The sequence below is a fragment of the Bombina bombina genome, chromosome 1 (genome assembly GCF_027579735.1).
Source record: "Bombina bombina isolate aBomBom1 chromosome 1, aBomBom1.pri, whole genome shotgun sequence".
Taxonomy (NCBI): Eukaryota; Metazoa; Chordata; class Amphibia; order Anura; family Bombinatoridae; genus Bombina; species Bombina bombina.
Genome location: NC_069499.1, coordinates 1,593,671,068 through 1,593,698,254, shown reverse-complemented (window position 1 = coordinate 1,593,698,254; position 27,187 = coordinate 1,593,671,068). Strand labels below are relative to the sequence as shown.

The 27,187-nt window shown below is 31.7% G+C and overlaps 1 protein-coding gene across 1 annotated transcript in view; it reads left to right on the top strand.

Moving 5' to 3' along the window:
• DNAH9 (dynein axonemal heavy chain 9) overlaps positions 1–27,187 on the top strand; it is a 739,144-nt gene that overhangs the window by 476,787 nt on the left and 235,170 nt on the right. The window contains exon 52 of the mRNA XM_053688948.1: positions 6,491–6,726. Coding sequence (XP_053544923.1) covers positions 6,491–6,726 — 236 coding nt within the window. The remainder of the gene's footprint in view (positions 1–6,490; positions 6,727–27,187) is intronic.

The following is a 27,187-nucleotide window of genomic DNA, read 5'->3' as shown; positions in this document are numbered from 1 at the left end:
TAAACAGCTGTAGTAGTGCGCTATTATAAAGGTTTAACAGAGGTAGTAGTGTGTTATTATATAGGTTTAACAGCTGTAGAAGTGCTCTATTATATAGGTTTAGCAGATGTAGTAGTGTGCTATTATAGTGTGCTATTATAAAGGTTTAGCAGTTGTAGTAGAGCACTATTATAAAGGTTTAACAGCTATAGTAGTTCACTATTATAAAGGTTTAGAAGCTGTAGTAGTGCGCTAATATAAAGGTTTAACAGATGTAGTAGTGCGCTATTATACAGGTTTAGCAGCTGTAGTGGTGCACTAATATAAAGGTTTAACAGATGTAGTAGTGCGCTATTATACAGGTTTAACAGCTGTAGTAGTGCGCTAATATAAAGGTTTAACAGCTGTAGTAGTGCGCTATTATAAAGGTTTAACAGCTGTAGTAATGCGCTAATATAAAGGTTTAACAGCTGTAGTAGTGTGCTAATATAAAGGTTTAACAGCTGTAGTAGAGCGCTATTATAAAGGTTTAAAAGATGTAGTAGTGCGCTATTATAAAGGTATAGCAGCTGTAGTAGTGCACTATCATAAAGGTTTTTCAGATAATATAGTAGGGCGCTATTATAAAGGTTTAACAGATGTAGTAGTGCACTATTATAAAGGTTTAACAACTGTAGTAGACAGTATTATAACGGTTTAACAGATGTAGTAGTGCTCTATTATATAGGTTTAACAGCTGTAGTAGTGCACTATTATAAAGGTTTAACAGCTGTAGTAGTGTGCTAATATAAAGGTTTAACAGCTGTAGTAGTGTGCTATTATAAAGGTTTAACAACTGTAGTAGACAGTATTATAAAGGTTTAACAGATGTAGTAGAGTGCTATTATAAAGGTTTAACAGATGTAGTAGTGCACTATTTTAAAGGTTTAACAGCTGTAGTAGTGTTTTAATATAAAGGTTTAACAGCTGTAGTAGTGCGCTATTTTAAAGGTTTAACAGCTGTAGTAGTGCACTAATATAAAGGTTTAACACCTGTAGTAGAGCGCTATTATAAAGGTTTAACAGATGTAGTAGTGCGCTATTATAAAGGTATAGCAGCTGTAGTAGTGCACTATTATAAAGGTTTTTCAGATAATATAGTAGGGCGCTATTATAAAGGTTTAACAGATGTAGTAGTGCACTAATATAAAGGTTTAACAGCTGTAGTAGTGCACTATTATAAAGGTTTAACAACTGTAGTAGAGCTCTATTATAAAGGTTTAACAGATGTAGTTGTGCGCTATTATATAGGTTTAGTAGCTGTAGTAGTGTGCTATTATATAGGTTTTACAGCTGTAGTAGAGCGCTATTATAAAGGTTTAACAGCTGTATTAGTGCGCTAATATAAAGGTTTAACAGATGTAGTAGTGCACTATTATAAAGGTTTAACAGCCGTAGTGCTGCACTATTATAAAGGTTTAACAGCTGTAGTACTGCATTATTATAAAGGTTTAACAGCTGTAGAAGTGTGCTATTATAAAGTTTTAACAGCTGTAGTAGTGCACTATTATAAAGATTTAACAGCTGTAGTATTGCACTATTATAAATGTTTAACAGCTGTAGTATTGCACTATTATAAAGATTTAACAGCTGTAGTACTGCACTATTATAAATATTTAACAGCTGTAGTATTGCGCTATTATAAAGGTTTAACAGCTGTAGTAGTGCGCTATTATATATGTTTAACAGATGTAGTAGTGTGCTATTAGAAAGGTTTAGTAGATGTATTAGTGCGCTATTATATAGGTTTAGCAGATGTAGTAGTGCGCTATTATATAGGTTTAACAGATGTAGTAGTGCGCTATTATAAAGGTTTAGCAGATGTAGTAGTGCGCTATTATATAGGTTTAGCAGATGTAGTGCGCTATTATATAGGTTTAGCAGATGTAGTAGTGCGCTATTATATAGGTTTAACAGCTGTAGTATTGTGCTATTATAAAGGTTTAACAGCTGTAGTAGTGCGCTATTTTAAAGGTTTAACAGCTGTAGTAGTGCGCTAATATAAAGGTTTAACAGCTGTAGTAGAGCGCTATTATAAAGGTTTAACAGATGTAGTAGTGCGCTATTATAAAGGTATAGCAGCTGTAGTAGTGCACTATTATAAAGGTTTTTCAGATAATATAGTAGGGCGCTATTATAAAGGTTTGACAGATGTAGTAGTGCACTAATATAAAGGTTTAACAGCTGTAGTAGTGCACTAATATAAAGGTTTAACAACTGTAGTAGAGCGCTATTATAAAGGTTTAACAGATGTAGTTATGCGCTATTATATAGGTTTAGTAGCTGTAGTAGTGCGCTATTATATAGGTTTTACAGCTGTAGTAGAGTGCTATTATAAAGGTTTAACAGCTGTATTAGTGCGCTAATATAAAGGTTTAACAGATGTAGTAGTGCGCTAATATAAAGGTTTAGCAGCTGTAGTAGTGCGCTGTTATAAAGGTTTAACAGATGTAGTAGTGCACTAATATAAAGGTTTAGCAGCTGTAGTAGTGCGCTATTATAAAGGTTTAACAGCTGTAGAAGTGCGCTATTATAAAGGTTTAAGAGTTGTAGTAGTGCGCTAATATAAAGGTTTAACAGATGTAGTAGTGCGCTAATATAAAGGTTTAACAGCTGTAGTACTGCACTATTATAAAGGTTTAACAGCCGTAGTGCTGCATTATTATAAAGGTTTAACAGCTGTAGTACTGCACTATTATAAAGGTTTAATAGCTGTAGTACTGCACTATTATAAAGGTTTAACAGCTGTAGTAGTGCGCTATTATAAAGATTTAACAGCTGTAGTAGTGCACTATTATAAAGATTTAACAGCTGTAGTAGTGCACTATTATAAAGGTTTAACAACTGTAGTACTGCACTATTATAAAGGTTTAACAGTTGTAGTACTGCACTATTATAAAGGTTTAACAGCTGTAGTACTGCACTATTATAAAGGTTTAATAGCTGTAGTACTGCACTATTATAAAGGTTTAACAGCTGTAGTAGTGCGCTATTATAAAGATTTAACAGCTGTAGTAGTGCACTATTATAAAGATTTAACAGCTGTAGTAGTGCACTATTATAAAGGTTTAACAACTGTAGTACTGCACTATTATAAAGGTTTAACAGTTGTAGTACTGCACTATTATAAAGGTTTAACAGCTGTAGTACTGCATTATTATAAAGGTTTAACAGCTGTAGTACTGCACTATTATAAAGGTTTAACAGCTGTAGAAGTGTGCTATTATAAAGTTTTAACAGCTGTAGTAGTGCACTATTATAAATATTTAACAGCTGTAGTAGTGCACTATTATAAAGATTTAACAGCTGTAGTACTGCACTATTAGAAAGATTTAACAGCTGTAGTATTGCGCTTTTATAAAGGTTTAACAGCTGTAGTAGTGCACTATTATAAAGATTTAACAGCTGTAGTACTGCATTATTATATATGTTTAACAGATTTAGTAGTGTGCTATTAGAAAGGTTTAGTAGATGTATTAGTGCGCTATTATATAGGTTTAGCAGATGTAGTAGTGCGCTATTATATAGGTTTAACAGATGTAGTAGTGCGCTATTATAAAGGTTTAGCAGATGTAGTAGTGCGCTATTATATAGGTTTAGCAGATGTAGTAGTGCGCTATTATATAGGTTTAGCAGATGTAGTAGTGCACTATTATATAGGTTTAACAGCTGTAGTATTGCGCTATTATAAAGGTTTAACAGCTGTAGTAGTGCGCTATTTTAAAGGTTTAACAGCTGTAGTAGTGCGCTAATATAAAGGTTTAACAGCTGTAGTAGAGCGCTATTATAAAGGTTTAACAGATGTAGTAGTGCGCTATTATAAAGGTATAGCAGCTGTAGTAGTGCACTATTATAAAGGTTTTTCAGATAATATAGTAGGGCGCTATTATAAAGGTTTAACAGATGTAGTAGTGCACTAATATAAAGGATTAACAGCTGTAGTAGTGCACTATTATAAAGGTTTAACAACTGTAGTAGAGCGCTATTATAAAGGTTTAACAGATGTAGTTGTGCGCTATTATATAGGTTTAGTAGCTGTAGTAGTGCGCTATTATATAGGTTTTACAGCTGTAGTAGAGCGCTATTATAAAGGTTTAACAGATGTATTAGTGCGCTAATATAAAGGTTTAGCAGCTGTAGTAGTGCGCTGTTATAAAGGTTTAACAGATGTAGTAGTGCACTAATATAAAGGTTTAGCAGCTGTAGTAGTGCGCTATTATAAAGGTTTAACAGCTGTAGTAGTGCGCTATTATAAAGGTTTAACAGATGTAGTAGTGTGCTAATATAAAGGTTTAACAGCTGTAGTACTGCACTATTATAAAGGTTTAACAGCCGTAGTGCTGCATTATTATAAAGGTTTAACAGCTGTAGTACTGCACTATTATAAAGGTTTAATAGCTGTAGTACTGCACTATTATAAAGGTTTAACAGCTGTAGTAGTGTGCTATTATAAAGATTTAACAGCTGTAGTAGTGCACTATTATAAAGATTTAACAGCTATAGTACTGCACTATTATAAAGGTTTAACAACTGTAGTACTGCACTATTATAAAGGTTTAACAGTTGTAGTACTGCACTATTATAAAGGTTTAACAGCTGTAGTACTGCATTATTATAAAGGTTTAACAGCTGTAGTACTGCACTATTATAAAGGTTTAACAGCTGTAGAAGTGTGCTATTATAAAGTTTTAACAGCTGTAGTAGTGCACTATTATATATGTTTAACAGATTTAGTAGTGTGCTATTAGAAAGGTTTAGTAGATGTATTAGTGCGCTATTATATAGGTTTAGCAGATGTAGTAGTGCGCTATTATATAGGTTTAACAGATGTAGTAGTGCGCTATTATAAAGTTTTAGCAGATGTAGTAGTGCGCTATTATATAGGTTTAGCAGATGTAGTAGTGCACTATTATATAGGTTTAGCAGATGTAGTAGTGCACTATTATATAGGTTTAACAGCTGTAGTATTGCGCTATTATAAAGGTTTAACAGCTGTAGTAGTGCACTATTATAAAGATTTAACAGCTGTAGTAGTGCACTATTATAAATGTTTAACAGCTGTAGTATTGCACTATTATAAAGATTTAACAGCTGTAGTAGTGCACTATTATAAAGATTTAACAGCTGTAGTAGTGCACTATTATAAATGTTTAACAGCTGTAGTATTGCACTATTATAAAGATTTAACAGCTGTAGTACTGCACTATTATAAAGATTTAACAGCTGTAGTATTGAGCTATTATAAAGGTTTAACAGCTGTAGTAGTGCGCTATTATAAAGGTTTAACAGCTGTAGTAGTGCGCTATTATATATGTTTAACAGATGTAGTAGTGTGCTATTAGAAAGGTTTAGTAGATGTATTAGTGTGCTATTATATAGGTTTAGCAGATGTTGTAATGCGCTATTATATAGGTTTAACAGATGTAGCAGTGCGCTATTATAAAGGTTTAGCAGATGTAGTAGTGCGCTATTATATAGGTTTAGCAGATGTAGTAGTGCGCTATTATATAGGTTTAGCAGATGTAGTAGTGCGCTATTATATAGATTTAACAGCTGTAGTAGTGCGCTATTAGAAATGTTTAGCAGATGCATTAGTGCGCTATTATATAGGTTTAATAGCTGTAGTAGTGTGCTAATATATAGGTTTAGCAGCTGTAGTATTGCGCTATTATATAGGTTTAGCAGATGTAGTAGTGTGCTATTATAAGGGTTTAACAGATGTAGTAGTGCGCTATTCTATAAGTTTAACAGCTGTAGTAGCGCGCTATTATAAATGTTTAACAGATGTAGTGGTGCGCTATTATAAAGGTCTAACAGATGTAGTAGTGTGCTATTATATAAGTTTAACAGATGTAGAAGAGTGCTATTATAAGGGTTTAGCAGATGTAGTAGTGCGCTATTATATAAGTTTAACAGCTGTAGTAGTGCGCTATTATATAGGGTTAACAGCTGTAGTAGTGTGCTATTATAAAGGTTTAGCAGCTGTAGTAGTGCGCTATTATAAAGGTTTAACAGATGTAGTAGTGCGCTATTATATAAGTTTAACAGCTGTAGTAGTGCGCTATTATAAATGTTTAACAGATGTAGTAGTGCGCTATTATAAAGGTTTAACAGATGTAGTAGTGCACTATTATATAGGTTTAGCAGCTGTTGTAGTGCGCTATTATAAATGTTTAACAGATGTAGTAGAGCGCTATAATAAATGTTTAACAGATGTAGTAGTGCGCTATTATAAATGTTTAACAGATGTAGTAGTGCGCTATTATATAGGTTTAGCAGCTGTAGTAGTGCACTATTATATAGGTTTAGCAGCTGTAGTAGTGCACAATTATATAGATTTAGCAGCTGTAGTTGTGCGCTATTATAAGGGTTTAACAGATGTAGTAGTGCGCTATTATAAATGTTTAACAGATGTATAGGTGTTTAATTAGAATTATTGCAAAGACGATTTACTATCTGACATGTTTTGTAGATCCCCATACCGGTGACACCAGCGTTGGACCCCATGACGATGCTTACGGATGATGCAGATGTAGCTACGTGGCAGAATGAGGGTCTCCCAGCTGACCGCATGTCCACGGAAAATGCCACCATTCTAACTAACTGTGAGCGCTGGCCCCTGATGGTGGATCCTCAGTTACAGGGAATCAAGTGGATCAAGAACAAATATGGAGATGAGCTTCGAGTGATAAGAATTGGACAACGAGGGTGAGAACATTGTTAAAATAGAAATATAGAATTTGATGGTAGATAAGAACCAAAAGGCCCATCAAGTCTACACATATTACATGTTACTTATTACTTAGTATAGCCTTATGTATGTCCCATCAAGTCTACACATATTACTGTTACTTATTACTTAGTATAGCCTTATGTATGTCCCATCAAGTCTACACATATTACTGTTACTTATTACTTAGTATAGCCTTATGTATGTCCCATCAAGTCTACACATATTACTGTTACTTATTACTTAGTATAGCCTTATGTATGTCCCATCAAGTCTACACATATTACTGTTACTTATTACTTAGTATAGCCTTATGTATGTCCCATCAAGTCTACACATATTACATGTTACTTATTACTTAGTATAGCCTTATGTATGTCCCATCAAGTCTACACATATTACTGTTACTTATTACTTAGGATAGCCTTATGTATGTCCCATCAAGTCTACACATATTACATGTTCCTTATTACTTAGTATAGCCTTATGTATGTCCCATCAAGTCTACACATATTACATGTTCCTTATTACTTAGTATAGCCTTATGTATGTCCCATCAAGTCTACCCATATTACATGTTACTTATTACTTAGTATAGCCTTATGTATGTCCCATCAAGTCTACACATATTACATGTTACTTATTACTTAGGATAGCCTTATGCATGTCCCATCAAGTCTACACATATTACTGTTACTTATTACTTAGTATAGCCTTATGTATGTCCCATCAAGTCTACACATTTTACATGTTACTTATTACTTAGTATAGCCTTATGTATGTCCCATCAAGTCTACCCATATTACATGTTATTTATTACTTAGGATAGCCTTATGCATGTCCCATCAAGTCTACACATATTACATGTTACTTATTACTTAGTATAGCCTTATGTATGTCCCATCAAGTCTACACATATTACATGTTACTTATTACTTAGTATAGCCTTATGCATGTCCCATCAAGTCTACACATATTACTGTTACTTATTACTTAGGATAGCCTTATGTATGTCCCATCAAGTCTACACATATTACATGTTACTTATTACTTAGTATAGCCTTATGTATGTCCCATCAAGTCTACACATATTACTGTTACTTATTACTTAGGATAGCCTTATGTATGTCCCATCAAGTCTACACATATTACTGTTACTTATTACTTAGTATAGCCTTATGTATGTCCCATCAAGTCTACCCATATTACATGTTACTTATTACTTAGTATAGCCTTATGTATGTCCCATCAAGTCTACCCATATTACATGTTACTTATTACTTAGTATAGCCTTATGTATGTCCCATCAAGTCTACACATATTACTGTTACTTATTACTTAGTATAGCCTTATGTATGTCACATCAAGTCTACACATATTACATGTTACTTATTATTTAGTATAGTCTTATGCATGTCCCATCAAGTCTACACATATTACATGTTACTTATTACTTAGTATAGCCTTATGAATGTCCCATCAAGTCTACACATATTACATGTTACTTATTACTTAGTATAACCTTATGTATGTCCCATCAAGTCTACACATATTACTGTTACTTATTACTTACTATAGCCTTATGTATGTCCCATCAAGTCTACACATATTACATGTTACTTATTACTTAGTATAGCCTTATGTATGTCCCATCAAGTCTACACATATTACATGTTACTTATTACTTAGTATAGCCTTATGTATGTCCCATCAAGTCTACACATATTACATGTTACTTATTACTTAGTATAGCCTTATGTATGTCCCATCAAGTCTACACATATTACATGTTATTTATTACTTAGTATAGCCTTATGTATGTCCTATCAAGTCTACCCATATTACTGTTACTTATTACTTAGTATAGCCTTATGTATGTCCTATCAAGTCTACATATATTACTTGTTACTTATTACTTAGTATAGCCTTATGTATGTCCCATCAAGTCTACATATATTACATGTTACTTATTACTTAGTATAGTCTTATGTATGTCCCATCAAGTCTACACATATTACTGTTACTTATTACTTAGTATAGCCTTATGTGTGTCCCATCAAGTCTACACATATTACCTGTTACTTATTACTTAGTATAGCCTTATGTATGTCCCATCAAGTCTACACATATTACATGTTACTTATTACTTAGTATAGCCTTATGCATGTCCCATCAAGTCTACACATATTACTGTTACTTATTACTTAGTATAACCTTATGTATGTCCTATCAAGTCTACACATATTACTGTTACTTATTACTTAGTATAGCCTTATGTATGTCCTATCAAGTCTACACATATTACATGTTACTTACTACTTAGTATAGCCTTATGTATGTCCTATCAAGTCTACACATATTACATGTTACTTATTACTTAGTATAGCCTTATGTATGTCCCATCAAGTCTACACATATTACATGTTACTTACTACTTATTATAGCCTTATGTATGTCCTATCAAGTCTACACATATTACATGTTACTTATTACTTAGTATAACCTTATTTATGTCCCATCAAGTCTACACATATTACTGTTACTTATTACTTAGTATAGCCTTATGCATGTCCCATCAAGTCTACACATATTACATGTTACTTATTACTTAGTATAACCTTATGTATGTCCTATCAAGTCTACACATATTACTGTTACTTATTACTTAGTATAACCTTATGTATGTCCCATCAAGTCTACACATATTACTGTTACTTATTACTTAGTATAGCCTTATGTCTGTCCCATCAAGTCTACACATATTACATGTTACTTATTACTTAGTATAGCCTTATGTATGTCCCATCAAGTCTACACATATTACTGTTACTTATTACTTAGGATAGCCTTATGCATGTCCCATCAAGTCTACACATATTACTGTTACTTATTACTTAGGATAGCCTTATGCATGTACCATCAAGCCTACACATATTACATGTTACTTATTACTTAGTATAGCCTTATGTATGTACCATCAAGTCTACACATATTACATGTTACTTATTACTTAGTATAACCTTATGTATGTCCCATCAAGTCTACACATATTGCATGTTACTTATTACTTAGTATAGCCTTATGTATGTCCCATCAAGTCTACACATATTACATGTTATTTATTACTTAGTATAACCTTATGCATGTCCCATCAGATCTACACATATTACTGTTACTTATTACTTAGTATAGCCTTATGTATGTACCATCAAGTCTACACATATTACATGTTACTTATTACTTAGTATAACCTTATGTATGTCCCATCAAGTCTACCCATATTACATGTTACTTATTACTTAGTATAACCTTATGTATGTCCCATCAAGTCTACACATATTACATGTTACTTATTACTTAGTATAACCTTATGCATGTCCCATCAGATCTACACATATTACTGTTACTTATTACTTAGTATAGCCTTATGTATGTCCCATCAAGTCTACACATATTACATGTTATTTATTACTTAGTATAGCCTTATGTATGTCCCATCAAGTCTACACATATTACATGTTATTTATTACTTAGTATAACTTTATGCATGTCCCATCAAATCTACACATATTACATGTTACTTATTACTTAGTATAGCCTTATGCATGTCCCATCAAGTCTACACATATTACATGTTACTTATTACTTAGTATAGCCTTATGCATGTCCCATCAAGTCTACACATATTACATGTTATTTATTACTTAGTATAACCTTATGTATGTCCCATCAAGTCTACACATATTACATGTTACTTATTACTTAGTATAGCCTTATGTATGTCCCATCAAGTCTACACATATTACTGTTTCTTATTACTTAGTATAACCTTATGCATGTACCATCAAGTCTACACATATTACATGTTACTTATTACTTAGGATAGACTTATGCATGTCCCATCAAGTCTACACATATTACATGTTACTTATTACTTAGTATAGCCTTATGTATGTCCCATCAAGTCTACACATATTACATGTTACTTATTACTTAGTATAACCTTATGCATGTCCCAACAAGTCTACACATATTACATTCTACTTATTACTTAGTATAGCCTTATGTATGTCCCATCAAATCTACACATATTACTGTTACTTATTACTTAGTATAACCTTATGTATGTCCCATCAAGTCTATACATATTACATGTTACTTATTACTTAGTATAGCCTTATGTATGTCCCATCAAGTCTATACATATTACTATTACTTATTACTTAGTATAGCCTTATGTATGTCCCATCAAGTCTATACATATTACATGTTACTTATTACTTAGTATAGCCTTATGTATGTCCCATCAAGTCTACACATATTACATGTTACTTATTACTTAGTATAGCCTTATGTATGTCCCATCAAGTCTACACATATTACATGTTACTTATTACTTAGTATAGCCTTATGCATGTCCCATCAAGTCTACACATATTACATGTTACTTATTACTTAGTATAACCTTATGTATGTCCCATCAAGTCTACACATATTACATGTTACTTATTACTTAGTATAACCTTATGTATGTCCCATCAAGTCTACACATATTACATGTTACTTATTACTTAGGCTACCCTTATGTATGTCCCATCAAGTCTACACATATTATATGTTATTTATTACTTAGTATAGCCTTATGTATGTCCCATCAAGTCTACACATATTATATGTTATTTATTACTTAGTATAGCCTTATGTATGTCCCATCAAGTCTACACATATTACATGTTATTTATTACTTAGTATAGCCTTATGTATGTCCCATCAAGTCTACACATATTATATGTTATTTATTACTTAGTATAGCCTTATGTATGTCCCATCAAGTCTACACATATTATATGTTATTTATTACTTAGTATAGCCTTATGTATGTCCCATCAAGTCTACACATATTATATGTTATTTATTACTTAGTATAGCCTTATGTATGTCCCATCAAGTCTACACATATTATATGTTATTTATTACTTAGTATAGCCTTATGTATGTCCCATCAAGTCTACACATATTACATGTTATTTATTACTTAGTATAGCCTTATGTATGTCCCATCAAGTCTACACATATTACATGTTACTTATTACTTAGTATAACCTTATGTATGTCCCATCAAGTCTACACATATTACATGTTACTTATTACTTAGTGTAACCTTATGTATGTCCCATCAAGTCTACCCATATTACATGTTACTTATTACTTAGTATAGCCTTATGTATGTCCCATTAAGTCTACACATATTACATGTTACTTATTACTTAGTATAACCTTATGTATGTCCCATCAAGTCTACACATATTACTTAGTATAGCCTTATGCATATCCCATCAAGTCTACACATATTACATGTTATTTATTACTTAGTATAGCCTTATGCATGTCCCATCAAGTCTACACATATTACATGTTACTTATTACTTTGTATAGCCTTATGTATGTCCCATCAAGTCTACACATATTACATGTTACTTATTACTTAGTATAACCTTATGTATGTCCCATCAAGTCTACACATATTACTTAGTATAGCCTTATGCATGTCCCATCAAGTCTACACATATTACATGTTACTTATTACTTTGTATAGCCTTATGTATGTCCCATCAAGTCTACACATATTACATGTTACTTATTACTTAGTATAGCCTTATGTATGTCCCATCAAGTCTACACATATTACATGTTACTTATTACTTAGTATAGCCTTATGTATGTCCCATTAAGTCTACACATATTACATGTTACTTATTACTTAGTATAACCTTATGTATGTCCCATCAAGTCTACACATATTACATGTTACTTATTACTTAGTATAGCCTTATGAATGTCTCATCAAGTCTACACATATTACATGTTACTTATTACTTAGTATAGCCTTATGTATGTCCCATCAAGTGTACACATATTACATGTTACTTATTACTTAGTATAGCCTTATGTATGTCCCATCAAGTCTACACATATTACATGTTACTTATTACTTAGTATAGCCTTATGTATGTCCCATCAAGTCTACACATATTACTGTTACTTATTACTTAGTATAGCCTTATGCATGTCCCATCAAGTCTACACATATTACTGTTACTTATTACTTAGTATAACCTTATGTATGTCCCATCAAGTCTACCCATATTACTGTTACTTATTACTTAGTATAGCCTTATGTATGTCCCATCAAGTCTACACATACTACATGTTACTTATTACTTAGTATAACCTTATGTATGTCCCATTAAGTCTACACATATTACATGTTACTTATTACTTAGTATAACCTTATGTATGTCCCATCAAGTCTACACATATTACATGTTACTTATTACTTAGTATAGCCTTATGTATGTCCCATCAAGTCTACACATATTACATGTTACTTATTACTTAGTATAACCTTATGTATGTCCCATCAAGTCTACACATATTACATGTTACTTATTACTTAGTATAGCCTTATCCATGTCCCATCAAGTCTACACATATTACATGTTACTTATTACTTAGTATAGCCTTATGTATGTCCCATTAAGTCTACACATATTACATGTTACTTATTACTTAGTATAACCTTATGTATGTCCTATCAAGTCTACACATATTACATGTTACTTATTACTTAGTATAGCTTTATGCATGTCCCATCAAGTCTACACATATTACATGTTACTTATTACTTAGTATAGCTTTATGCATGTCCCATCAAGTCTACACATATTACATGTTACTTATTACTTAGTATAGCCTTATGCATGTCCCATCAAGTCTACACATATAACATGTTACTTATTACTTAGTATAGCTTTATGCATGTCCCATCAAGTCTACACATATTACATGTTACTTATTACTTAGTATAGCTTTATGCATGTCCCATCAAGTCTACATATATTACATGTTACTTATTACTTAGTATAACCTTATGTATGTCCCATCAAGTCTACACATATTACTGTTACTTATTACTTAGTATAGCCTTATGTATATCCCATCAAGTCTACACATATTACATGTAACTTATTACTTAGTATAACCTTATGTATGTCACATCAACTCTACACATATTGCATGTTACTTATTACTTAGTATAGCCTTATGCATGTCCCATCAAGTCTACACATATTACATGTTACTTATTACTTAGTATAGCTTTATGCATGTCCCATCAAGTCTACACATATTACATGTTACTTATTACTTAGTATAACCTTATGCATGTCCCATCAAGTCTACACATATTACATGTTACTTATTACTTAGTATAACCTTATGCATGTCCCATCAAGTCTACACATATTACATGTTACTTATTACTTAGTATAACCTTATACATGTCCCATCAAGTCTACACATATTACATGTTACTTATTACTTAGTATAGCCTTATGTATGTCCCATCAAGTCTACACATATTACATGTTACTTATTACTTAGTATAGCCTTATGTATGTCCCATCAAGTCTACACATATTACATGTTACTTATTACTTAGTATAACCTTATACATGTCCCATCAAGTCTACACATATTACATGTTACTTATTACTTAGTATAGCCTTATGTATGTCCCATCAAGTCTACACATATTACATGTTACTTATTACTTAGTATAACCTTATGTATGTCCCATCAAGCCTACACATATTACATGTTACTTATTACTTAGTATAACCTTATGTATGTCCCATCAAGTCTACACATATCTCATGTTACTTATTACTTAGTATAGCCTTATGTATGTCCCATAAAGTCTACACATATTACATGTTACTTATTACTTAGTATAACCTTATGTATGTCCCATCAGGTCTACACATATTACATGTTACTTATTACTTAGTATAGCCTTATGTATGTCCCATCAAGTCTACACATATTACATATTACTTATTACTTAGTATAACCTTATGTATGTCCCATCAGGTCTACACATATTACATGTTACTTATTACTTAGTATAGCCTTATGTATGTCCCATCAAGTCTACACATATTACATGTTACTTATTACTTAGTATAGCCTTATGCATGTCTCATCAAGTCTACACATATTACTGTTACTTATTACTTAGTATAGCCTTATGTATGTCCCATCAAGTCTACACATATTACATGTTACTTATTACTTAGTATAGCCTTATGTATGTCCCATCAAGTCTACACCTATTACATGTTACTTATTACTTAGTATAACCTTATGTATGTCCCATCAGGTCTACACATATTACATGTTACTTATTACTTAGTATAACCTTATGTATGTCCCATCAAGTCTACACCTATTACATGTTACTTATTACTTAGTATAACCTTATGCATGTCTCATCAATTCTACACATATTACTGTTACTTATTACTTAGTATAGCCTTATGTATGTCCCATCAAGTCTACACCTATTACATGTTACTTATTACTTAGTATAGCCTTATGTATGTCCCATCAAGTCTACACATATTACTGTTACTTATTACTTAGTATAGCCTTATGCATGTCCCATCAAGTCTACACATATTACATGTTACTTATTACTTAGTATAGACTTATGTATGTCCCATCAAGTCTACACATATCACATGTTACTTATTACTTAGTATAGCCTTATGTATGTCCCATCAAGTCTACACATGTTACATGTTACTTATTACTTAGTATAACCTTATGTATGTCCCATCAAGTCTACACATATTACATGTTACTTATTACTTAGTATAGCCTTATGTATGTCCCATCAAGTCTACACATATTACATGTTACTTATTACTTAGTATAGCCTTATGTATGTCCCATCAAGTCTACACATATTACTGTTACTTATTACTTAGTATAGCCTTATGTATGTCCCATCAAGTCTACACATATTACATGTTACTTATTACTTAGTATAGCCTTATGTATGTCCCATCAAGTCTACACATATTACATGTTACTTATTACTTAGTATAGCCTTATGTATGTCCCATCAAGTCTACACATATTACATGTTACTTATTACTTAGTATAACCTTATGTATGTCCCATCAAGTCTACACATATTACATGTTACTTATTACTTAGTATAGCCTTATGTATGTCCCATCAAGTCTACACATATTACATGTTACTTATTACTTAGTATAGCCTTATGTATGTCCCATCAAGTCTACACATATTACTGTTACTTATTACTTAGTATAGCCTTATGCATGTCCCATCAAGTCTACACATATTACATGTTAATTATTACTTAGTATAGCCTTATGTATGTCCCATCAAGTCTACACATATTACATGTTACTTATTACTTTGTATAGCCTTATGTATGTCCCATCAAGTCTACACATATTACATGTTACTTATTACTTAGTATAGCCTTATGTATGTCCCATCAAGTCTACACATATTACATGTTACTTATTACTTTGTATAGCCTTATGTATGTCCCATCAAGTCTACACATATTACATGTTACTTATTACTTTGTATAGCCTTATGTATGTCCCATCAAGTCTACACATATTACATGTTACTTATTACTTTGTATAGCCTTATGTATGTCCCATCAAGTCTACACATATTACATGTTACTTATTACTTTGTATAACCTTATGTATGTCCCATCAAGTCTACACATATTACATGTTACTTATTACTTTGTATAGCCTTATGTATGTCCCATCAAGTCTACACATATTACATGTTACTTATTACTTTGTATAGCCTTATGTATGTCCCATCAAGTCTACACATATTACATGTTACTTATTACTTAGTATAGCCTTATGTATGTCCCATCAAGTCTTCACATATTACTGTTACTTATTACTTAGTATAACCTTATGCATGTCTCATCAAGTCTACACATATTACATGTTACTTATTACTTAGTATAGCCTTATGCATGTCCCATCAAGTCTACACATATTACATGTTACTTATTACTTAGTATAGCCTTATGTATGTCCCATCAAGTCTACACATATTACATGTTACTTATTACTTAGTATAGCCTTATGTATGTCCCATCAAGTCTACACCTATTACATGTTACTTATTACTTAGTATAGCCTTATGTATGTCCCATCAAGTCTACACATATTACATGTTACTTATTACTTAGTATAGCCTTATGTATGTCCCATCAAGTCTACACCTATTACATGTTACTTATTACTTAGTATAGCCTTATGTATGTCCCATCAAGTCTACACATATTACTGTTACTTATTACTTAGTATAGCCTTATGCATGTCCCATCAAGTCTACACATATTACATGTTACTTATTACTTAGTATAGACTTATGTATGTCCCATCAAGTCTACACATATCACATGTTACTTATTACTTAGTATAGCCTTATGTATGTCCCATCAAGTCTACACATGTTACATGTTACTTATTACTTAGTATAACCTTATGTATGTCCCATCAAGTCTACACATATTACATGTTACTTATTACTTAGTATAGCCTTATGTATGTCCCATCAAGTCTACACATATTACATGTTACTTATTACTTAGTATAGCCTTATGTATGTCCCATCAAGTCTACACATATTACATGTTACTTATTACTTAGTATAGCCTTATGTATGTCCCATCAAGTCTACACATATTGCATGTTACTTATTACTTAGTATAGCCTTATGTATGTCCCATCAAGTCTACACATATTACATGTTACTTATTACTTAGGATAGCCTTATGTATGTCCCATCAAGTCTACACATATTACATGTTACTTATTACTTAGTATAGCCTTATGTATGTCCCATCAAGTCTACACATATTACATGTTACTTATTACTTAGTATAACCTTATGTATGTCCCATCAAGTCTACACATATTACATGTTACTTATTACTTAGTATAGCCTTATGTATGTCCCATCAAGTCTACACATATTACATGTTACTTATTACTTAGTATAGCCTTATGTATGTCCCATCAAGTCTACACATATTACTGTTACTTATTACTTAGTATAGCCTTATGCATGTCCCATCAAGTCTACACATATTACATGTTACTTATTACTTAGTATAGCCTTATGTATGTCCCATCAAGTCTACACATATTACATGTTACTTATTACTTAGTATAGCCTTATGTATGTCCCATCAAGTCTTCACATATTACATGTTACTTATTACTTAGTATAGCCTTATGCATGTCCCATCAAGTCTACACATATTACATGTTACTTATTACTTAGTATAGCCTTATGCATGTCCCATCAAGTCTACACATATTACATGTTACTTATTACTTAGTATAGCCTTATGCATGTCCCATCAAGTCTACACATATTACATGTTACTTATTACTTAGTTTAGCCTTAAGTATGTCCCATCAAGTCTACACATATTACATGTTACTTATTACTTAGTATAGCCTTATGCATGTCCCATCAAGTCTACACATATTACATGTTACTTATTACTTAGGATAGCCTTATGTATGTCCCATCAAGTCTACACATATTACATGTTACTTATTACTTAGTATAGCCTTATGTATGTCCCATCAATTCTACACATATTACTGTTACTTATTACTTAGTATAGCCTTATGTATGTCCCATCAAGTCTACACATATTACTTATTACTTATTACTTGGTATAGCCTTATACATGTCCCATCAAGTCTATACATATTACATGTTACTTATTACTTAGTATAGCCTTATGTATGTCCCATCAAGTCTACACATAATACTGTTACTTATTACTTAGTATAGCCTTATGCATGTCCCATCAGGTCTACACATATTACTGTTACTTATTACTTAGTATAACCTTATGTATGTCCCATCAAGTCTACACATATTACATGTTACTTATTACTTAGTATAGCCTTATGTATGTCCCATCAAGTCTACACATATTACTGTTACTTATTACTTAGTATAGCCTTATGCATGTCCCATCAAGTCTACACATATTACATGTTACTTATTACTTAGTATAGCCTTATGTATGTCCCATCAAGTCTACACATATTACTGTTACTTATTACTTAGTATAGCCTTATGCATGTCCCATCAAGTCTACACATATTACATGTTACTTATTACTTAGTATAGCCTTATGTATGTCCCATCAAGTCTACACATATTACTGTTACTTATTACTTAGTATAGCCTTATGCATGTCCCATCAAGTCTACACATATTACTGTTACTTATTACTTAGTATAACCTTATGTATGTCCCATCAAGTCTACACATATTACATGTTACTTATTACTTAGTATAGCCTTATGTATGTCCCATCAAGTCTACACATATTACATATTACTTATTACTTATTATTGCCTTATGCATGTCCCATCAAGTCTACACATATTACATGTTAATTATTACTTAGGATAGCCTTATGTATGTCCCATCAATTCTACACATATTACATGTTACTTATTACTTAGTATAACCTTATGTATGTCCCATCAAGTCTACACATATTACATGTTACTTATTACTTAGTATAGCCTTATGTATGTCCCATCAAGTCTACACATATTACATGTTACTTATTACTTAGTATAGCCTTATGTATATCCCATCAAGTCTACACATATTACATGTTACTTATTACTTAGTATAGCCTTATGTATGTCCCATCAAGTCTACACATATTACTGTTACTTATTACATAGTATAGCCTTATGCATGTCCCATCAAGTCTACACATATTACTGTTACTTATTACTTAGTATAACCTTATGTATGTCCCATCAAGTCTACACATATTACATGTTACTTATTACTTAGTATAGCCTTATGTATGTCCCATCAATTCTACACATATTACTGTTACCTATTACTTAGGGTAACCTTATGTATGTCCCATCAAGTCTACACATATTACATGTTACTTATTACTTAGTATAGCCTTATGTATGTCCCATCAATTCTACCCATATTACTGTTACTTATTACTTAGTATAGCCTTATGTATGTCCCATCAAGTCTACACATATTACTTATTACTTATTACTTGGTATAGCCTTATACATGTCCCATCAAGTCTATACATATTACATGTTACTTATTACTTAGTATAGCCTTATGTATGTCCCATCAAGTCTACACATATTACTGTTACTTATTACTTAGTATAGCCTTATGCATGTCCCATCAAGTCTACACATATTACTGTTACTTATTACTTAGTATAACCTTATGTATGTCCCATCAAGTCTACACATATTACATGTTACTTATTACTTAGTATAGCCTTATGTATGTCCCATCAAGTCTACACATATTACTGTTACTTATTACTTAGTATAGTCTTATGCATGTCCCATCAAGTCTACACATATTACATGTTACTTATTACTTAGTATAGCCTTATGTATGTCCCATCAAGTCTACACATATTACATGTTACTTATTACTTAGTATAGCCTTATGTATGTCCCATCAAGTCTACACATATTACTGTTACTTATTACTTAGTATAGCCTTATGCATGTCCCATCAAGTCTACACATATTACTGTTACTTATTACTTAGTATAACCTTATGTATGTCCCATCAAGTCTACACATATTACATGTTACTTATTACTTTGTATAGCCTTATGTATGTCCCATCAAGTCTACACATATTACATGTTACTTATTACTTAGTATAACCTTATGTATGTCCCATCAAGTCTACACATATTACATGTAACTTATTACTTAGTATAGCCTTATGCATGTCCCATCAAGTCTACACATATTACATGTTACTTATTACTTAGGATAGCCTTATGCATTTCCCATCAAGTCTACACATATTACATATTACTTATTACTTATTATTGCCTTATGCATGTCCCATCAAGTCTACACATATTACTGTTACTTATTACTTAGTATAACCTTATGTATGTCCCATCAAGTCTACACATATTACATGTTACTTATTACTTTGTATAGCCTTATACATGTCCCATCAAGTCTACACATATTACTGTTACTTATTACTTAGTATAGCCTTATGCATTTCCCATCAAGTCTACACATATTACATATTACTTATTATTGCCTTTAGCATGTCCCATCAAGTCTACACATATTACATGTTACTTATTACTTAGTATAGCCTTATGTATGTCCCATCAAGTCTACACATATTACATGTTACTTATTACTTAGTATAGCCTTATGTATGTCCCATCAAGTCTACACATATTACATGTTACTTATTACTTAGTATAGCCTTATGTATGTCCCATCAAGTCTACACATATTACTGTTACTTATTACTTAGTATAACCTTATGTATGTCCCATCAAGTCTACACATATTACATGTTACTTATTACTTTGTATAGCCTTATACATGTCCCATCAAGTCTACACATATTACATGTTACTTATTACTTAGTATAGCCTTATGTATGTCCCATCAAGTCTTCACATATTACATGTTACTTATTACTTAGTATAGCCTTATGCATGTCCCATCAAGTCTACACATATTACATGTTACTTATTACTTAGTATAGCCTTATGCATGTCCCATCAAGTCTACACATATTACATGTTACTTATTACTTAGTATAACCTTATGCATGTCCCATCAAGTCTACACATATTACATGTTACTTATTACTTTGTATAGCCTTATGTATGTCCCATCAAGTCTACACATATTACATGTTACTTATTACTTTGTATAGCCTTATGTATGTCCCATCAAGTCTACACATATTACATGTTACTTATTACTTTGTATAGCCTTATGTATGTCCCATCAAGTCTACACATATTACATGTTACTTATTACTTAGTATAGCCTTATGTATGTCCCATCAAGTCTTCACATATTACTGTTACTTATTACTTAGTATAACCTTATGCATGTCTCATCAAGTCTACACATATTACATGTTACTTATTACTTAGTATAGCCTTATGCATGTCCCATCAAGTCTACACATATTACATGTTACTTATTACTTAGTATAGCCTTATGTATGTCCCATCAAGTCTACACATATTACATGTTACTTATTACTTAGTATAGCCTTATGTATGTCCCATCAAGTCTACACCTATTACATGTTACTTATTACTTAGTATAGCCTTATGTATGTCCCATCAAGTCTACACATATTACATGTTACTTATTACTTAGTATAGCCTTATGTATGTCCCATCAAGTCTACACCTATTACATGTTACTTATTACTTAGTATAGCCTTATGTATGTCCCATCAAGTCTACACATATTACTGTTACTTATTACTTAGTATAGCCTTATGCATGTCCCATCAAGTCTACACATATTACATGTTACTTATTACTTAGTATAGACTTATGTATGTCCCATCAAGTCTACACATATCACATGTTACTTATTACTTAGTATAGCCTTATGTATGTCCCATCAAGTCTACACATGTTACATGTTACTTATTACTTAGTATAACCTTATGTATGTCCCATCAAGTCTACACATATTACATGTTACTTATTACTTAGTATAGCCTTATGTATGTCCCATCAAGTCTACACATATTACATGTTACTTATTACTTAGTATAGCCTTATGTATGTCCCATCAAGTCTACACATATTACATGTTACTTATTACTTAGTATAGCCTTATGTATGTCCCATCAAGTCTACACATATTGCATGTTACTTATTACTTAGTATAGCCTTATGTATGTCCCATCAAGTCTACACATATTACATGTTACTTATTACTTAGGATAGCCTTATGTATGTCCCATCAAGTCTACACATATTACATGTTACTTATTACTTAGTATAGCCTTATGTATGTCCCATCAAGTCTACACATATTACATGTTACTTATTACTTAGTATAACCTTATGTATGTCCCATCAAGTCTACACATATTACATGTTACTTATTACTTAGTATAGCCTTATGTATGTCCCATCAAGTCTACACATATTACATGTTACTTATTACTTAGTATAGCCTTATGTATGTCCCATCAAGTCTACACATATTACTGTTACTTATTACTTAGTATAGCCTTATGCATGTCCCATCAAGTCTACACATATTACATGTTACTTATTACTTAGTATAGCCTTATGTATGTCCCATCAAGTCTACACATATTACATGTTACTTATTACTTAGTATAGCCTTATGTATGTCCCATCAAGTCTTCACATATTACATGTTACTTATTACTTAGTATAGCCTTATGCATGTCCCATCAAGTCTACACATATTACATGTTACTTATTACTTAGTATAGCCTTATGCATGTCCCATCAAGTCTACACATATTACATGTTACTTATTACTTAGTATAGCCTTATGCATGTCCCATCAAGTCTACACATATTACATGTTACTTATTACTTAGTTTAGCCTTAAGTATGTCCCATCAAGTCTACACATATTACATGTTACTTATTACTTAGTATAGCCTTATGCATGTCCCATCAAGTCTACACATATTACATGTTACTTATTACTTAGGATAGCCTTATGTATGTCCCATCAAGTCTACACATATTACATGTTACTTATTACTTAGTATAGCCTTATGTATGTCCCATCAATTCTACCCATATTACTGTTACTTATTACTTAGTATAGCCTTATGTATGTCCCATCAAGTCTACACATATTACTTATTACTTATTACTTGGTATAGCCTTATACATGTCCCATCAAGTCTATACATATTACATGTTACTTATTACTTAGTATAGCCTTATGTATGTCCCATCAAGTCTACACATATTACTGTTACTTATTACTTAGTATAGCCTTATGCATGTCCCATCAAGTCTACACATATTACTGTTACTTATTACTTAGTATAACCTTATGTATGTCCCATCAAGTCTACACATATTACATGTTACTTATTACTTAGTATAGCCTTATGTATGTCCCATCAAGTCTACACATATTACTGTTACTTATTACTTAGTATAGCCTTATGCATGTCCCATCAAGTCTACACATATTACATGTTACTTATTACTTAGTATAGCCTTATGTATGTCCCATCAAGTCTACACATATTACTGTTACTTATTACTTAGTATAGCCTTATGCATGTCCCATCAAGTCTACACATATTACATGTTACTTATTACTTAGTATAGCCTTATGTATGTCCCATCAAGTCTACACATATTACTGTTACTTATTACTTAGTATAGCCTTATGCATGTCCCATCAAGTCTACACATATTACTGTTACTTATTACTTAGTATAACCTTATGTATGTCCCATCAAGTCTACACATATTACATGTTACTTATTACTTTGTATAGCCTTATGTATGTCCCATCAAGTCTACACATATTACATATTACTTATTACTTATTATTGCCTTATGCATGTCCCATCAAGTCTACACATATTACATGTTAATTATTACTTAGGATAGCCTTATGTATGTCCCATCAATTCTACACATATTACATGTTACTTATTACTTAGTATAACCTTATGCATGTCCCATCAAGTCTACACATATTACATGTTACTTATTACTTAGTATAGCCTTATGTATGTCCCATCAAGTCTACACATATTACATGTTACTTATTACTTAGTATAGCCTTATGTATATCCCATCAAGTCTACACATATTACATGTTACTTATTACTTAGTATAGCCTTATGTATGTCCCATCAAGTCTACACATATTACTGTTACTTATTACATAGTATAGCCTTATGCATGTCCCATCAAGTCTACACATATTACTGTTACTTATTACTTAGTATAACCTTATGTATGTCCCATCAAGTCTACACATATTACATGTTACTTATTACTTAGTATAGCCTTATGTATGTCCCATCAATTCTACACATATTACTGTTACCTATTACTTAGGGTAACCTTATGTATGTCCCATCAAGTCTACACATATTACATGTTACTTATTACTTAGTATAGCCTTATGTATGTCCCATCAATTCTACCCATATTACTGTTACTTATTACTTAGTATAGCCTTATGTATGTCCCATCAAGTCTACACATATTACTTATTACTTATTACTTGGTATAGCCTTATACATGTCCCATCAAGTCTATACATATTACATGTTACTTATTACTTAGTATAGCCTTATGTATGTCCCATCAAGTCTACACATATTACTGTTACTTATTACTTAGTATAGCCTTATGCATGTCCCATCAAGTCTACACATATTACTGTTACTTATTACTTAGTATAACCTTATGTATGTCCCATCAAGTCTACACATATTACATGTTACTTATTACTTAGTATAGCCTTATGTATGTCCCATCAAGTCTACACATATTACTGTTACTTATTACTTAGTATAGTCTTATGCATGTCCCATCAAGTCTACACATATTACATGTTACTTATTACTTAGTATAGCCTTATGTATGTCCCATCAAGTCTACACATATTACATGTTACTTATTACTTAGTATAGCCTTATGTATGTCCCATCAAGTCTACACATATTACTGTTACTTATTACTTAGTATAGCCTTATGCATGTCCCATCAAGTCTACACATATTACTGTTACTTATTACTTAGTATAACCTTATGTATGTCCCATCAAGTCTACACATATTACATGTTACTTATTACTTTGTATAGCCTTATGTATGTCCCATCAAGTCTACACATATTACATGTTACTTATTACTTAGTATAACCTTATGTATGTCCCATCAAGTCTACACATATTACATGTAACTTATTACTTAGTATAGCCTTATGCATGTCCCATCAAGTCTACACATATTACATGTTACTTATTACTTAGGATAGCCTTATGCATTTCCCATCAAGTCTACACATATTACATATTACTTATTACTTATTATTGCCTTATGCATGTCCCATCAAGTCTACACATATTACTGTTACTTATTACTTAGTATAACCTTATGTATGTCCCATCAAGTCTACACATATTACATGTTACTTATTACTTTGTATAGCCTTATACATGTCCCATCAAGTCTACACATATTACTGTTACTTATTACTTAGTATAGCCTTATGCATTTCCCATCAAGTCTACACATATTACATATTACTTATTACTTATTATTGCCTTTAGCATGTCCCATCAAGTCTACACATATTACATGTTACTTATTACTTAGTATAGCCTTATGTATGTCCCATCAAGTCTACACATATTACATGTTACTTATTACTTAGTATAGCCTTATGTATGTCCCATCAAGTCTACACATATTACATGTTACTTATTACTTAGTATAGCCTTATGTATGTCCCATCAAGTCTACACATATTACTGTTACTTATTACTTAGTATAACCTTATGTATGTCCCATCAAGTCTACACATATTACATGTTACTTATTACTTTGTATAGCCTTATACATGTCCCATCAAGTCTACACATATTACATGTTACTTATTACTTAGTATAGCCTTATGTATGTCCCATCAAGTCTTCACATATTACATGTTACTTATTACTTAGTATAGCCTTATGCATGTCCCATCAAGTCTACACATATTACATGTTACTTATTACTTAGTATAGCCTTATGCATGTCCCATCAAGTCTACACATATTACATGTTACTTATTACTTAGTATAACCTTATGCATGTCCCATCAAGTCTACACATATTACATGTTACTTATTACTTAGTATAGCCTTATGTATGTCCCATCAAGTCTTCACATATTACATGTTACTTATTACTTAGTATAGCCTTATGCATGTCCCATCAAGTCTACACATATTACATGTTACTTATTACTAAGTATAGCCTTATGTATGTCCCATCAAGTCTACACATATTACATTACTTATTACTTAGTATAACCTTATGTATGTCCCATCAAGTCTACACATATTACATGTTACTTATTACTTAGTATAGCCTTATGCATGTCCCATCAAGTCTACCCATATTACATGTTACTTATCACTTAGTATAGCCTTATGCATGTCCCATCAAGTCTACACATATTACATGTTACTTATTAGTACAGCCTTATGCATGTCCCATCAACTCTACACATATTGCATGTTACTTATTACTTAGTATAGCCTTATGCATGTCCCATCAAGTCTACACATATTACATGTTACTTATTACTTAGGATAGCCTTATGTATGTCCCATCAAGTCTACACATATTACATGTTACTTATTACTTAGTATAGCCTTATGTATGTCCCATCAATTCTACCAATATTACTGTTACTTATTACTTAGGATAGCCTTATGTATGTCCCATCAAGTCTACACATATTACTTATTACTTATTACTTGGTATAGCCTTATACATGTCCCATCAAGTCTATACATATTACATGTTACTTATTACTTAGTATAGCCTTATGTATGTCCCATCAAGTCTACACATATTACTGTTACTTATTACTTAGTATAGCCTTATGCATGTCCCATCAAGTCTACACATATTACTGTTACTTATTACTTAGTATAACCTTAT